This window comes from Silurus meridionalis, chromosome 17, assembly GCF_014805685.1.
Source record: "Silurus meridionalis isolate SWU-2019-XX chromosome 17, ASM1480568v1, whole genome shotgun sequence".
In the NCBI taxonomy this organism is placed as follows: Eukaryota; Metazoa; Chordata; class Actinopteri; order Siluriformes; family Siluridae; genus Silurus; species Silurus meridionalis.
The window spans coordinates 10,135,795-10,153,665 of record NC_060900.1 but is presented as its reverse complement, the minus strand read 5'-3'; the positions used below and the strand labels follow the sequence as shown (position 1 = coordinate 10,153,665).

The 17,871-nt window shown below is 36.0% G+C and overlaps 1 protein-coding gene across 2 annotated transcripts in view; it reads left to right on the top strand.

Moving 5' to 3' along the window:
* Positions 1 to 14,522, top strand: part of ralgps1 (Ral GEF with PH domain and SH3 binding motif 1) — a 106,433-nt gene extending 91,911 nt beyond the window's left edge. For both annotated transcript variants that reach the window (XM_046870595.1, XM_046870597.1), the window contains exons 11-20: positions 4,292 to 4,359; positions 8,058 to 8,184; positions 8,751 to 8,905; positions 9,990 to 10,038; positions 10,323 to 10,403; positions 10,661 to 10,766; positions 10,956 to 11,048; positions 12,019 to 12,124; positions 12,335 to 12,426; positions 12,662 to 14,522. In XM_046870595.1, the coding sequence (XP_046726551.1) occupies positions 4,292 to 4,359; positions 8,058 to 8,184; positions 8,751 to 8,905; positions 9,990 to 10,038; positions 10,323 to 10,403; positions 10,661 to 10,766; positions 10,956 to 11,048; positions 12,019 to 12,124; positions 12,335 to 12,426; positions 12,662 to 12,691 (907 nt within the window). In that variant the 3' untranslated portion in view covers positions 12,692 to 14,522. The remainder of the gene's footprint in view (positions 1 to 4,291; positions 4,360 to 8,057; positions 8,185 to 8,750; positions 8,906 to 9,989; positions 10,039 to 10,322; positions 10,404 to 10,660; positions 10,767 to 10,955; positions 11,049 to 12,018; positions 12,125 to 12,334; positions 12,427 to 12,661) is intronic.
* Positions 14,523 to 17,871: the final 3,349 nt, after the last annotated feature.

The window sequence follows — 17,871 nt, the reverse complement described above, 5'->3', positions numbered from 1 at the left end:
GAAGGATTATTATCTGGGAAGGAAAAATCAGTGACATATCAGAAACCCCAGGAGCGGCAAAATCAACAATTTAGGATATTTTTTTAGAAAGAAGGAGACCACAGACAGCTGTTACAGTTTTTCTCAGTTGCTTTGGAGCGTTTCTCAGATTAGAAATGAAATTCTCAAAACTACTTGTTTAAACTCCACATCATTTAGTCATTTCTGCACATCATAAAAACATTTCTTGTTGCTTTGATCAAATTGCGAATGCTTTGGTACATCATTTGATCGATTGTGTACAAGTGTCTGCTGTTTGCTACATTATCAGTTGTTTATGTCATGTTGATCGAAATGTATTATATTAGTTTCACCTAAATGGTCTTAACCCCCAAAACACAAAGTCATTGAGTTCAAAATGGTTAAACCAGTTGCCAAAATTTGTCAAGCTTTTCTTCTTCACAGTTCTGTTAAAACTTTTTTGGTAAATCTGTCTTGAATTGATAAATTGTGCAGATGAACCTTAAATGTCATTAATGAAGGGGCGTGTTCACTTTCGGATCAACTAATAATCAACTAGTTCTCTAAAATAGGTCAAGGCTGAATCTCGCGAACCCTTACTGCAATTGGCGAGTGTATATAAAAAGAGCAAAACACAGAAAATGTATGAACAACTAGGAAATGAACATGGTCAAGAGCCAAAAATAAGGATGCATGCTGGAAGGGTAAGGAGGCAAAATAGAGGAAGAGAAAGAAGAGGCCAAAGACATAGACAAATTTCAGATGAAATTAGAGCCACTATTGTGGACCATGTTGTCAATCATGGCCTCACTATGGTATTGCAAGAGATGATATCTGTTGTGATGTGGATGAAAATCTGTGGCCGGACAGACTGGGACGTCAGGGGGTATAGACAGATTGCACTGTATAGTGCGGCACGTGCAGTTCTGCCAAAGAAGTGTAAGTGTAAATATAATTTTTACTGTACTTAAGTAATTTTTTCACGTAACTCAGGATCAGGATAGAGCACACGCTCTATTTCGTCGCGTCAATTATTATATAATTTCATGGTTAATTAACCTGGTTGGGACTTGAGTGTGCACCCACAGCCCGGACCAGTTCCCTCACTCATACATTTAGAATGGAGAGGCGAGGGGTTGGTGACGTCATGTCAGTAAGGAGAGTGAAATCATAATTAAAATTATGGATGACAAAATAAGGTCTAAACATTCAGGAGCCCGATTTAGAAAAAAAATAGGAAAGAAGTAGGGAAACGTGCAAAAGATAAAGGTGTGTATGCAGCTCTATCACTCATCACGTTATAATGATAGAATAAGCTATTGAATTTGATGAAATATGCTAATAACTTATGTTCTGTTGCCTGCTATGCTTTATTGCATATAGCAACAATATTTTAACTTGCATAACATTATAATTTATAGTATAGTATTTATCATAATATGTATAGGCAACAAAACAATTACTACCTAAATAGTCTAGTTCGATTAATTTGTTTACCTTTAATTGAGGTGATGTCTGAACTGATAGAAATAAAGACAAAAAGACGTGGTGGTGGAATGAAGAATTGCAGGAGAGCATAAAGAGAAAGAGGTTGGAAAAACAGAATTGGGATCGACAGAGTGATGAGAAAAGTAGGCAGTAGTAAAAGGAGATGTGACAGCAGGTAAAGAGGAAGGTGGCAAAAGCCAATAAAAAAGGCATATGAGGAGCTGTATGAGAAGTTGTACACTAAGGAAGGAGAAAAGGATTTTTACTGGTTGGCCAGGCAGAGGGACAGAGCTGGGAAGGATGTGCTGCAAGTTAGAGCAATAAAGGATGGAGATGGAAATGTGTTGACTTGTGAGGAGAGTGTGTTGAGAAGATGGATGGAGAATTTTGAGCAGCTGATGAACGAGGAAAATGAGAGAGAAAGAGGAGGTTGGATGGTGTGGAGATGGTGAAGCAGGAGTGCATAGGATTAGTAAAGAGGAAGTGAGAGCAGCGATTAAGAGAATGAAGCGGGGAAAGTCAGTTGGACCAGATGACATACCGGTAGAAGCGTGGAGATGTTTAGGAGAGATGGCAGATTGTTTAACAAGATTTTGGAAGATGAGAGGATGCCTGAGGAATGGAGAATGAAGTGTGCTGGTACCGATCTTTAAGCATAAGGGAGATGTGCAGACCTGCAGTAACTCCAGGGGCATAAAGTTGATCAGTCACACCATGAAGTTATGGGAAAGAGTAGTGGAAGCCAGGCTGAGAGAAGAGGTGACCATCTGTGGCAACAGTATGGTTTCATGCCGAGGAATAGCACAACAGATGCATTATTTGCTTTGAGAATGTTGATGGAGAAGTATAGAGAAGGTCAGAAGGAGTTGCATTGTGTGTTTGTGGATTTAAAGAATGCGTACAACAGGGTGCCAAGAGAGGAGTTGTGGTATTGTATGAGGAAGTCAGGTGTGTCAGAAAAGTATGTGAGGGTGGTGCAGGACATGTATGAGGACAGTGTGACAGCAGTGAAGAATGCTGTAGGTACAACAGACTGGTTCAAGGTGAAGGTTGGACTGCATCAAGGATCGGCTCTGAACCCTTTCCTGTTTGCAGTGGTGATGGACATATTGACGGACGAGGTCTCCATGGACTATCATGTTTGCGGATGATATTGTGATTTGTGGTGAGAGTAGGGAGCAGGTTGAGAAGAGCCCGGAGAGGGGGAGGTACACGCTTGAGAGAAGGGAAATGAACGTCATTAGGAGTAAGACAGAGTACATGTGTGGAAGGTGGAGGAGTTAAGGTACCTGGGGTCAACAGTGCAAAGTAATAGAGAGTGTGTTAGAGAAGTGAAGAGAAGAGTGCAGGCAGGGTGGAGTGGGTGGAGAAAAGTGACAGGAGTGATTTGTGAGAGAAGAGTATCTGCAAGAGTGAGAGGGAAAGTTTATAGGACTGTGGTAAAACCTGCGATGTTGTATGGATTAGAGACAGTGGCATTGACTAAAAGACATTAGGTGGAGCTGGAGGTAGGAGGTTTACGTTTATTAGAGGGACAGAGCATGTAGCGACGAGGTAAGCGAGGCGCAATTGAGATGGCTTGGACATGTGCAGAAGAGGGACATGGGGTATATCGGTAGGGGAATGCTGAGGATGAAGCCACTAGAAAAGAGGAAAAGAGAAAGGCCAAGGAGGAGGTTTATGGATATGGTGAAGGAAGACATGCAGGTAGTTGTTTTGAAAGAGGCAGATGTAGAGGACGGATGATCCACAGTGGCGACCCCTAATGGGAGAAGCCGAAAGAAAAAGAAGAAAAAGAAGGTCCTGAACTGAGTTCATTAAGAGGAATCTCCAAAGCATCTTAAAAAGCTAATTTAAAAAACATATTATAAGGCTATAGATGTTACGTATCTTATGGCTACAGTTAGCCAGGGAGTTGTATGGTTCTTGGTACTGAAAGTTTGATAAATTGTGCACAATGACGTGTATTTAATTGTGCAATAAATGCATTTACATAAATGCAAGCTCTCAGAAATGTATACGAATTTGTGGACTGCTCTGAGAATATGCCTTACTCATTCAGTGACGGTAGCTAAAGCAGGGAGGAGCTTTTCAAAGCTGGAACTAATTAATGGGGGAGACTTTGGGTCATGGCGTCATTCAAGCTAGAACTTGCCATTCAGTGGTATCTACTTAGCACCAACATACAGTTCAGCATCAGTTCAACAGCAAGCAGAACATTTTGAGAGGATTAAATGATAAAAGAAACTCCTGACTCTAACTTTCCACACCCGTGGCCTTATTTGCGCAACTTTTTTGAAGCTATTTAAAATAAGTTTTGGGATCATGATAATTCATTAGATATCAAACAGTGGTTAAATCATTATTATCCTTCTATCAATAGATCATTGTGCTAAGAGAAACATTAGAGAACTGACTTGATTTAGCAACAGTTCTGTGATTAAAAATTATAATAGGAACATTATAGCCATAATAAATCATAGTACTTTGGATACTTAAGTACATTTGAAGGCAAATACTTTTGTACTTTTACTTAATTGAAAGTTTAAAGGGAGCACTTTTATTTTTAATAGAGTAATATTTTACCGAGTGAATTTCTACTTTTGTTCAAGTACATGCTTTGTGTACTTTGTCCACAGTAAACATTTTTATTCCTGTTTTTTTTCCAAATTATCCTTTGTGTCCTCAACCTATAGCAATGTACTATACTGAGTACCATAGCGTGTGAGTAGTAAGTCTACCGTGGCAACATTGGCAGTAACATTACAGTAGTTTTGGCTAAATTGTTTTTCATTCTCTGCAGGTTGTCTCTAAGGATCGAACCTGGGAGCAATTCGCCTCGCCTGGTATCTTCCAAAGAAGACCTAGGAGGTACTGAAATTCAATTTTTAGATACCTCAGTATTCATCTAGAAGACTGTAAAGTACACTGATTGCATGATCTTATGGAATGAGAGTTTTGTTCACTCTGGTAAAGATGGCATCATATTTGGATTAAATAGTGTCTGAAACTTGTCATGGATTAACGAGTTTTGCATCTGGTTTCTGGAAGAACTATGAACAAATTATGTACTTTAACAGACTGACCCGAATGCACCAGAGTGCATTTTTTTCCAACAGAAATGTCCAGTCAATTCCTGTATGAGCTAATGTCATCCGGCTAGAAGATTTAAAGCCTCTGGTCTGACTAAGATGATTCTTAACAGCCCCCGTTTCCTTTTTCCTGTTAGGGGCCAGTGGCCCTTAGATCATGTGACCTTTTTTTTTTTTTTTTTTTTTTTGGCTGTTTTTTTTTCATTAAAAGCCTGGGCTTGTCATGGTAATACATACACTCCACATCAGAGGTTAATGTCAAGAGACAAAATATTTTTTTATTACATATAATTTTGGCCAAATGATTTTAACAGTTATGTAACTCTGGGTACAGGCATCTTTTAAATGCTGTAAATGTAAATATAAACCTATCGTAGGGCATACAAAGCTAAGGATAATGTGTCATATAGACCACATATTTTGGACGTGGTAAGCACAGGGGAACATGCAAAACCATACAAATTCATAACACTAGATCAGCAGATCCAGGAGCATTCAGACTTCAATGCTTCTTACTGAGCCAGCTTGCCAGCTTTTATAGTCATAGCCATAGTCATAATTTAAGTATGTACTAAAATCCAAATATCAAGTATTTACATAACCTATAACCTTTTCTGCTTCTTCCACAACATTAAACACTTAATATTTTTATTTTTTTTTGCATTTGATTGAACAAACATAATGAGTATATATATTCAACTATTTTATTTTTTTTTAAATAAGCTTTTATAAAAAAGCATGTGTTAAAAAAAAACCTTATATACGTCTCCATCTTTTCAATAAAACGGTAGCATCTCTTTCTGGCCCTAGGCATCTTTGTAAATCCTCTCACAATGAAGTCACTGATGGTTGTGGTTGGAACTAGTGCTGTCTACCATCCGCTAATTGGAAAGGAAAGTCTGTTTCCAGTTAGGGGAAAAATTAAAGACACTCAGGGAGTCTGGGACTTCTGCAAATGCCTGCTTGCTTTAATACCACAAATATCACCCTGGTTTTATTGTGCCGGGGGGGGGGAGTATTTTTCAGTGGATAATTAAAAAAGAAATGTATTAGGTTATTGTTCTTTACTTTTTTCATATTATTATTATTAGGTTTTTTTTGTTTCCAGGCTATTTTTGTATTTTAAAATTGTAGCTGAAGATAACTGAAGATATTTTTAGGTAAATTATTGCTAATTGTACACATATGGCTCTCATGGAAAGAAATTGATGCTTTCTGAACAGGAAAATGAGGTGTATGTCCAAGAATGAGGCTTAAAACCACATGTTTGGCATGGAAAAGGCATAAAAATCTAAAATAAGTACGACAGTAAGGTCACTGGCTACTTGAGTCCAAAGGTTATTTCAATATTTACATGGGGAAGGTTATTTAAAGTAAGGTAAGAGCAAATAAGTTTTTAGGTTCATTGAAAAAAATAGGCAAAACAATATGTCAAATACACATTAGTAAGGTAAAAGTGAATAATAAAAATTTGAAATAATTTAAAAAGTAATTTGTTTAGTAGTATTAGTAAATTAAAAATTAAATAAGGTTAAAAAAAATAGCTAGATACATTTTGTAAAAACAATTAAGTAACGACCTGGGAAAAATGAAAGTACACCCTTTCTATGTATTAATTGATTATTGATTGGTTCTTACCAACAAAACAAAAATAAATTTTATATATATATATATATATATATATATATATATATATATATATATATATATATATATATATATATATACAGTAAAACCCCGTTGTACGAGCAACCTATAGTTCGAGCAAACGGAGATACGAGCAAACCCCCTGTTTCACGAGCAAATTTCGAAGGCACAAGCAAACTTACGCTGCCGGTTCCCCGTTTTCGGCGGAGGGTTTGCTGCCTGGGGCACTAAGCAGACCGACACAAAAAAAAAACAAATAAAAGTGGCTCCCGTATTCATACGCTCTCCCACAGTAACTTTTTAGTTTTATATTTTTTATTTCACTAGAAATCTTGAAAAATGTCTCCCAAGAAAATCAGTGATGGTGCTGTAAAAACGAAAGTAAATAGAATTACCATGGAAACCGAGGAGGTTACGAGCGTGGTGCGTGTCTCACACTCGCAACCAACCACTACCACATGCGTAAGTGTTAAATTATGTTTATATTTTACGGTAATTTGCGGTGTATTTGTTTTTAAAATAGGCTACAAATACTTTTTAAGTGCAGGAATAAGCGCTCGAATGAGATCTCGGAACGGATTAAATCACTTTTACATTCATTCCTATGGGGAAAATCAGTTCGAACATACGAGCAAATGGACACACGAGCATTTTTCAAGAACGAATTATGCTGGTACAACGGGGTTTCACTGTGTGTGTGTGTGTGTGTGTGTGTGTGTGTGTGTGTGTGTGTGTGTGTGTATATATATATATATATATATATATATATATATATATATATATATATATACACACACACACACACACATACTGTTACTAACAGAAAAACAACAGATTTCAATATGTAGTTTTCCCACAAAAGTAAACCAACATTTAGAGACCAGGATGGAAAAAATAACTGCATGATTCTTACAGTTTCCACAGTCATTAAGCAAGTTTTTAGCAGCCTTTATATAAGCTGTTTGTTTATAGAACTTGGTGAGAATAACACAATTGTTATTTAGACCCTGATAATTGAAAACATAGAATTGACAACAGGTGTGCTTTCTTTTTTTCCTAACACTGTTAAGTAAGGTAAAATGTGTATGTAAGTATTTACAGTAAGAAAAAAAAAATTTTGATAAAAAGCCAGATTCATCTTGATGCCTTACATCTGGATGTAGTTTTTCAATTGTGGACCATCACTGTGGCTGGTTTCACACAAACATAGAGGTCCATTAGGTTAAACTGAGCAGGGTTAATGTAAGAACTATGAAGATGATTTTGGGCTGTAATTAATGTAAACAGTCTGCTTAAGTGGCTTAGGGCTACAGTTGACATGAACAGGATTTGCATTCACATGTCCATTAGATAACAGGTGATAACCTCAAAAATGATAATACCAAAGCAAATGGACATTCATCTCATCAAGGATAAACTTACACTGACTGATTTATAGATTTAAATGTTTTATTTGTAATCTATTGCTGTAAGCCACTTTGGGACAATGCACATTGATAAAATAACTATAAAAATAAAATTGAATGAATAATTAAATAAATGAATGAATTAAACTGAAGTATGTAATGTAACAATAAATAATTCAAAAGTCAATAAGGTAAGCATAAGTAAGTTTATGAGGTAAAAGTAATTACATAATATAAAAATAAGTAGGCATTTTGATACATAGAAGCTTTTGCAAAAGAATTATCAAACCCACTGTACCTAATCTGTTAAGATATAGATATATATATTTTATGAAAAATGATGGAGTTAGTGACATTTACAATACCTAAATTGAATTTTCCTAATATGTTTGTATGTGTACATCTGTGTTTGTTGGCACATCAGGCCCATCGGAAGAGTCATTCTCAGTGAAATATAACCGGAGACCAACCTGTCCTGATACCTCAGTTGTATCCCACCTGCCTACACCCCCCCCCGCCCGGCACAGAAAGAGCCACAGCCTGGGAAATAAGTAAGTAGCATACACTACAATTAAAGCTACTATGAAATAAAGCTCTAAATTTGAAAACAAAATAAAGCACTCAATTGTCATTATGCACATCCACTCATTAAGTAACAGAATTTTTTGCATGATGTTTTTAGAAAATTTTAATGAATTTTCTTTTCTTTTTTTTTTTTTTTGGAATGGTGGTCAAATGATGCTTTTTTTTTCCTTAAATGCTGAACACAAAGTTTAAATACCCTTTATTATTAAAATTCCACTTGTTGCCATTGTTGTAATCACTGTACATAAATGTGTTTATATGTTCAGGTCTTAAAATTTCCCAGCTGTTGGTAAATGTCTCCAGGTTTTGTAATGTTTCTTAAAATGGCCAAAAAAGGTCAAGAAACAGTAATAAACTCATAATATTAAAAGTATTATCAAACTCATTATTTAAGTTACAAAAGTTATATAGTCAGCTGGTTGGTTTGCTGGTGTACTTTTCTAGTTTAAATCTTTTGCCAGCATGGCAATTTCCATTACAGAAAAACAAAAATCTCTTATTTTCATCTCTCTCTTCTTCCCTCTTTGTTAAGCATGATGTGCCAGTTTGGAGTAGCAGAGAGTAAGAGTGCCACTTTTTCAGTGAAGGAAAAGGCTCGCCACCTACTGGACGACAGCTTTTTAGAGTCGCACAGTCCTATCAGGAATCACACGCATGACTCCGTCTTCACCAACGGCATCTCATTAGGTCATTTTCTTTACACACATATTTTCTTCATACCTTTGACTCCAGAGTTGAGAATTTTTTAATTTGCATAGCATTTCTTGATTTTTATGGATTTATGATAATTAGTTTATCCCTCAGCTCATTTTATATTTTACCTCAGGAAGATATACCAGCCAGGTAGCTAAAAGACAGAGCAGGAGAACATACACAGGTCAGGTAACAAAATATGGTTAATGAAAATACTCCCACTGTAATACACCAAGCATGTGAGTTTTGTTCTCGACTCTGTCATTTAGCTAAATTAAGATGACCAGTTAACCCCAGCCAGAGAAATGCATGAACAGGATTAGGATATGTTCAGCTTATAAAGCAAGCTAGCCATCATTAATTTCAAGATAAATACCTATTAAAGGAAAGAATTCTTGCGTTTTTTTGATGATGAAATAAAATATTTATTATCAAAGCTATTCTAATACTTTGTAGACAGTGATAACAACTACAACAGATAATTACATCTCCAGAGGCTTAAATATGAATGTAATTGAAAAAAAATGAAATCTAATGCCAAAATAAGTTAATAGTTTCTTTATACAGTTTAGTCCTAATAATATTTAATTTATCTGCATGAGGATATGTTTTTTGTGAGTATCTAGCATGTTTTTACCAAATAATGATTTTAAGATTTACAGTTCTCAGACCCAGCTGTTGTAAATATTTCATAATTATCATATATGATGTATCGTGTTATAATATTATTCAATGATTGTGCAAAGTTTAATAATTACTGTTAGCCTTTTTTTTTTGGATTCCTTTTAGATCATTCTACTATAAGCCAATATTAGCACAGAATTGTTAGGAGAACTGTTTTATAGGTTAATGCCAGTAGATGGCACAATTTTTTAGCAATACATCTTGTTTCTAAATATGTACCATTATTAGCAAAAATGCATTTTATTATCTACACGTATTTTTATTTCCGTTACAATAAATTGTTCTATTATTTCATATTACTGGGTTTTGTTGTTCAATTGTTTCTGAAGTAAGTCTAAAGCCATAGTGTTGCTGTTGCCTGTTAGAATATTCTTCCTATTTGTATCTTATGCAGGTAGTAGAGAAAGCTTCTTCAGTGATGAGTTGTCATCTACTGCTGAAAGGTGATGTGCTTCAGTGGTTAAATATTTTCCCCCTCTAATTGTTTTAGAGAAATATAACAAATAGGCAAAAATAAATAAATAAATATAATAAATAAATCTGCATGTCTGTACTTGATAAACTTGAAAATAGCATAACATCTGTAAGAGAATACTGACCAATAAAATGACTGTTATAGTGAATCACGTACCACAATAAAAAAAACCCAGAGACTTTTAATTTAATTAAAATAATGTAAAATGTATATGTAAAACATAATTGTAAAATTATGTAAACTTGATTTCAGAGGTCGTATGTATGCTACTCTTGGCCCAAACTGGAGGGTTCCAGTCCGTAACTCTCCTAGAAGCAGAAGTTACATTTACAGGTAAACATTATAGTTAATGATTATTGTTATTATGGATTATGCTATTAAAGAAACTGAAAATAACTAAATGATCTCGTGATTGTCTCTGCCTTTACAATTTTTTTTATTTTCTTTCTTTTTTAATTAATGTTAAAATTACATTGGATTAAATCAACAGCCATGTTACTTTCTTGCATTTTTATTATTGTCCTATGTTTGTTTGTGACAGTGCATTTGTAGATCAGAAAGATTTTAGTTGTGTTGTTCCCTTGGCCTAGTGCCCCAGGAGCCGTGTCCAATTATGAGTTCAGCTCTCTAAGCAGTATCACCATTGAAGGGCCTCTGCGGAGAAAAACTGTGATGAAAGAGGGCAAGAAACCTACAGTAAGTGTAATATTGTATTTAATCCAATAATATAAATAAACCTGCTATAGACTACATTTGTGCATTCAAAAGGATATTGCTTAAGTAAACCACCACAAAAGCCACCTGTCATTCTTCTGAATTTTAATCAAATCTGCCAGGCCTAAATACTGTTATTAATCTTCTGTTTCCATTCTCTTTTGGTCAAAGTTATCATCATGGAAGCGATACTGGATTGTTCTTTCTGGTTCGACTCTAATATACTTTGGCTCTAAAGCTTTAAGAGCAAATGAAAGGAGACATGTAAGTGGAAAATTCTTTATAATGTCTGTTATTAAGGGATCTTTTAGTGTAAAAGTATTAATGATATTCAGTTTAGCAATTAAAGCACTAGTTATAAATATAAACCACTAACAGTTTATATTACAATTATGAGGCATTAGACTTCCACCTCTATATAATATCAAATCAAGCAGTCCGGTTTGTTGAAAGGATCTTTAGTACAACACCAGGGTCATTTTTATTTCACTGATGTCATTTTGGCTTTATTTTGTTAGTATGAAGTTTTCTACTGTATGGGAATTAGACTTGAGCATAAATTGGTTTTGTTTTTTGATTGGTGCAATCATTAAGCTATGAAAGTAAGACAGCATCCAAATATCAAAACACCAAGAAAAAATACCAAGAAACCTTTAAAATCTGTGTCTTCATCTATAAAGACATATATTAATAGAATAGGTTATTTTCAATTGAATTTAAATACTGAAACTGTTTTAGACTCAAACACAAATTTAAAGGCTGTTTTATAACTGTGTGGCTTTATAATAGAATGCACTGCCCCCTGCTGTAGCTTCTAGGGAGCTACAAAGACCCTGCTCTTTTTGATTAATGCAGGTGTGATGCATCATAAAACATCAAATATGTAAACTTCACTGCAAGACAACTCAGTGTTTAAAAGGTCATTAATGCATTTTATAATCACTGTGAAAGTTTACTGGGGACCCATACAGTGTGGTTAAGTTAGGGGTGTAGTGAAATCTTCTGGTTCTAGTTATGCACGTGGCTGCTGCATTTTGAACTAACTAGAGTTTATTTTGACACCCACTGGAAAATCCAGAATAGTACAATGCAAAGGTAACTAAAAAATGACTTATGACTTATCCTAAGATATGTCTGAGAAAAAAAAAAATGTTTACCTAAAAACCTATTTAAGATAACCCAATAAAAAAATATTATGAGAATAATATATACATATCTTCCTCATGTGTTCTAGTACAAATCCAGGCCTTGTAAGAGGATATTATTAACAGGCTGGATAGTGGTGCTGCCTGATGACCCTGAGCATCCAAATATTTTTCAGCTCAACGACCCTGATAAAGGTAATTCTGCCTATGCAAAAGTCCTTATAGAAATCTAAACTATATGATTATTAATGTTTGTATTTAGAAATTTTGGCTTTTTTTTTTTTGTCCACTTTTTTGACAAATGTTTACCTTTCTACTTAAAAGATACACAAAAAATGTTTGTTTGTGATGCTCCATAAATTTACATGTCGGATATTATGTGAGCGCATGCTTGTGTGTGTACAGGTAATGTTTACAAGTTCCAAACTGGATCTCGCTTCTCTGCAATCATCTGGCATAAGCACCTGGCTGAGGCCTGCCGGTGTATAAGGCCACAGGTAAATGATGAACCACCGTTATTGCAGATTACTTCGTAATCTCTGTAATAATAATAATATGTATAAGAATAAATTGGGTTAGTGTCCAAAGTGATTATAGATAATAAATGATAAAAATTAACAATAAATAATCGTAGCTCTCTCGATCAACTCCACTTGAATAATAATAATAACAATAATATTAATAATAAATTAACTCTGAATACAATCACAAATATGATCTTTTCTCTTGCAGATACCAGCCAACCTAATGTCTTTTGAATAGCTGCCACCTTGTGAACAACAAAATTGGGCCAGTTATGTTCAAAGCTCCGGTGTTTTGGTTATCATGCTTTGTCTTGTGTTTATAGAAAAGCCCTGTTGATCGGGGTTAAGTATATGTGGACTTTCACTTTGTGGGTTCTGTGCAATGTAGGAGTGTCCAAGAGAAAATGTGCCGAAGAAGAACAGGAAAAATAAAGACAACCAAAAATGTCAAGATCTGAGAGAAACACTGCAGCTCACAAACTGCATTGTTTTTAGTCATTACAGGAAGGAAACTGCTGCTTATATGATTACAGGACTGGGAGAATGAGAGAAAAATTTGCTGGAATATAAAGTAAATCAAGTATGCATTCAGACTATTAAGTAGGACTAGGTTTACACCTAAAATATCCTGATGTATTTATTTGGATATTGAATAATTCCCACCATTTTGGAGTTTTACACATAAACCTAAAAGAAATTCTGCTCTTTTCTGAAAAATAGCAAAATTGCCATATATATATATATATATATATATATATATATATATATATATATATATATAATCACTACTAAAAAAAATGTGTGTTGATCCAGCAAATTGAGAGCTGTACTTGAATCCTGCCTGTACAATGATCATTGCTGAAACTGTTCTCTCTTATGGATGATGTGAGCCACAATATAGAGGTGTGGTGAGAAAATTAATTGTCACATTTGTTAGATATTGTACATATGCCCTTGTTAAATATTGTACATGCATACTGCTCTGAGTGAAAGATGTCAAAAGGTTTGTGTACAAACTGTCTTATTTATATGTCTTTATGTGAACAAGTGCCAAACGTTTGTATTAGAAATCTTAATTATTTTATTGTGTTTTGTGAATAAAGTGAAAACGGCCTGAAAATGTGAAGATCTGCAAAAGAATGAAATGGTCCACTATTGAAAAATTAGGTAGGTTTTTTTTATGCATGTACCTGATCGACCCCTTTAGTTTACGAAGCTTTTTTTGTCAGTAAAATCATATAAATCTGATGCACAGCAGTTTTAAGACAACGACAACGTTTCTTCAGTTGAACACAGTTGTATTTTTCATCACATTCTAAAGCATCTGATTAGATTGTTAATGTGCATATCAGTGTATGTCAGTATATTTTGCCTCATGTTTGAGTAGTAGTATCAGTATTGACACTGTATTGAGCCGAGCTACTAAATTTATCACCCACCCAGTTTACCAAAATTTTAATCAATTAAAACAATCATCTTAATACAAGCATTGTTTGTTCATATGCATGTCATAATCCGCATCATATTCTTCAACAGTGTGAAAGCAGTGATGTATTGAGAGCTTTTGTAGTTTCTTTTTGTACTGTAAATTAATTAAGACAAGAAAAAAAAACTTTTCAGAGTGCAGAATGTTATCTAGTATCACAATACTTTTGGGCTAAAGATGTAATTGTGTTTGCTACCTCCTGTTATTCCTGATATTTTTTATTAGGTATATTTATTTTTTTTAATTGTTACAAATGTAGACCACACATCTGAAAGTAAACATAGGATTAGGTTTGCTGTATGTTTTGTGTTTTATCTCAAGCTGGTAAATGCCAGAAAATGTGCCTGTATATAGTTCCTCTGTACAGTGTATGTGACATGTATCCTTTACTGAAACTGAAAACCTAAATCTGTAATTGGCATTTCTTCTTCTTCCTCTTCTATCACTGTGTATGCTTTCTACATACACTTATGTTGTGGACATATTTTGCATTTCCCATGTGTTTTGAAGTTCATATCTTTAGACATGCTAAAATATATTGCACCATTGACGGTACAAAACTTTTATTAAAACACAAAAAACACTCCTGACCAATAGCATTTATTTAAAATTATTCAACAGTATTCTCATGCACAGTATGATTTTAGCCTGCTTATTATGATTTTATTTAATTATCAGTATACATTTGTAATTATTATTTTAATTATAGCACTATATTCATAATATAATACTTGATTGATATTCTAGGGTGTGCAATACTTTTGCAGTTAATGCATAATTTCCATGCAGGTTTTGTACATTACAGTTCGATATCACTCTCAGGTACATTGGCCAAAAGAATGCACACCTGACAATTACACTCCTATTTGCTTTTTTTTTTAAATCTCATTCCAGATTTAGTGCCTATTTTATTTTAAGAATGTGGCTGTGGGGATTTTAATTAGTTAAATGTGCACAACTAATTAGAGCTGTGTGCTGCTTTCTGTTTTGTGCGTGTGTGTGTGTGTGTGTGTGTAGTCAGAGTATTTTATGTGCAATTAATACAAGAAACACTTGCAAATGCAAAACCATACCACTGCCACAATTTAGAATAAAAAAACGGTAGCATCCACCCAACACATTAAAATGGATTCCTACAAGGCAGCAATTAGTCCAATCATAAAATCCAAAATAAAGAATTTATTAATAGAGTCTCTGGAATAAAAATGTAAGGTGTGTCTCATTATGGTATCTTCTGTTCTCTGTGATGACTAGTTAATATCAAAAGTCCACTACTGCACGTGATTCATATAGTAAATGCAAGCCTAGCATGACCAACATACAATAAAATACTGATTTTAGTGAAGTGTGAGCCAATAGCAGTATGGATTTAAAAGTAGGCTGATCACTGAACTAAAAACTTGTAAATGTATTTTGTGCATGTGATTTATTCAAAGGGCCTTTTTATTTGGAACCTGAGCTATAAGTCAGGTTAGTTTATGGCAATTTACACAAGGTTGTTTTTAATGCTTAGTCATATACCCCATGCCACTGTGCACAAAGCCAGCTTTATGAAGATATAGTTTACTGTAAATAGTTTGGAGAGGAAGATCTTGAGTGGCCTGCGATAGATAGATAGATAGATAGATAGATAGATAGATAGATAGATAGATAGATAGATAGATAGATAGATAGATAGATAGATAGATAGATAGATAGATAGATAGATAGATAGATAGATAGATAGATAGAACTTTGTCATTGCATAGTACAGGTACACAGCAACGAAATGCAGTTTGGCGTCTACCAGAAGTGCAAAATGTAGCAGTCGTGCAAAAGTGCAGATAAATATCTAGCATATTTACAGTGCAGATAACTATCTAGCATATTTACAGCAAGTGGTATATATGAGAGTATATACAGTGAATAAATATAAAGGCTATTACAGTGCAGAGATGTGTGGACATTCAGAAGTACAGTGAATAAATATAGAGGCGTACAGTAGTTAAGAAAAATGTGCAGAAATGAAAGGTTACAAGATCTTTAGGTTACTTACGTAACCCCGGTTCTCTGATAACAGGAGTGAGGTATCTCACTATGGGAATCACCTCGGGCGTGACCAATCCTGGAAGCATCAATCACACCACGTCTGTCGGCTGACAGACCAATCACGACAGTGATGCGGGAGTCCCGCCTCCCTATATACACCGCTGCTGGCGGTCCCTGCCTCATTCTCACATATCTCTTCTCCGTGCACTGCAAGGAGGGAAGTGTGGTGAGATACCTCACTCCTGTTATCCGAGAACCAGGGTTACGAAAGTAACCTAAAGTTCTCTTTCAAACATTCGTTCGGTATCTCACTATGGGATATAGACAACTCCCGTATTGCAGATATGCTGTCCGAAGCAGGTGTCAACCAACCCAGTGATGTGATAAAAAGAGATAATCCCTCTCACTGAAGAGAGTGGAAAAGTGAGAGAAATGACAAACATCCGAACCACGATGTTTCCATCACCCGTTGTCATTCCCTAACGTATACACGTATACATGACCAAAAACATCTATATAAATAATACATGTATATATAATCATACCTACAATATACACACAAATATGTATTACACACTCAGGACGGAATGAGCCAGCGAAGGCTCCGTGACATCCAGCCTATAAAAACGGACAAAAGTGTGCGGCGAAGCCCAGCATGCTGCCGCACAGATGTCCCAAATAGAAACACCCTTAAAAAGCGCCCACGAAGTGGCCAAGCCTCGGGTACTATGAGCCCTCAGTCCTTCCGGAGGGTTAAGACCCACGCTATTATAACACATTATAATAGCCTCCACGAGCCAATGGGACAGGCGCTGTCGGAAAATGGGACTTCCCTTACGGGAATCGACCCATGAAACAAACAGCTGACTACTCCGTCTCAAACCCTCCGTCCTGTCAACATAGTGACGTAACGCACGGACAGGACACAGACAGTGAAGTCGCTCCTCCTCCGCTGAGGAAAAAGGAGGCGGATGAAAAGCCATCAAATCCACCTGTCTGCAGGCGAAAGCTGATTCGCTCACCTTAGGGATGAATGCCGAATTAGTCTTGAGAGCCAATCGCGAGAAATCCGAAGCAAAACGCATACAGAAGTTATGAACTGACAAAGCATGAAGTTCACTAACCCGCTTCGCGGTAGAAAGAGCCAATAACAAAGCGACCTTCAGCGACAGGAGCTTTAAATCAATACTCCCTATCTGCTCAAAAGGAGACTGAGAGAGCGCGCTCAGGACCACTGACAGATCCCATGGCGGAACCAGCGGCTTTGAGAACGTGCTCAGACGCCGCACTCCCTTCATAAACCTGCACACGAGCGGGTGATGACCAATAGTATTACCGTCAATCCCTACGTGGCATGCAGAAACATCGGCAAGATAAACCTTAACGGTTGAAAAAGCCCTGCCCTTATCCAAAAGTTCTTGCAAAAAGCACAACACATCTGCCACAGAACAGTGAAAAGGGATGATATGTCTCTGAGCACACCACAGTTCAAACACATTCCATTTCCTATCATATGCAGAGCTGCTCTCGCATTCTGAATCGTCTCAATCACCCTCGGAGGCAAACCAGCGACGCTGAGATTCATCCTCTCACGAGCCAGGCCCAGAGAGCTACTCTGTCCGGTGCCGGGTGAAAAATCTCTCCGCGCGCTTGCGAGAGGAGATCCCTGCGCAACGGGAGAGGCCAGGGTCGATCGTGCAGGAGTTGGAAAATCTCCGCCAGCCACACTTTCCCTGGCCAGTTCGGAGCGATTAGTATGACAGAGTGACCGCCTTCTCTTACTCTTTGTAAAGTCGGCACGATCAAACTTAGTGGAGGAAATGCGTAAAGCAGAACGTTTGGCCACGGGTGGGCTAACGCATCCACACCCATAGGTGCACCGTTTCTCACCAGAGAAAAGAACA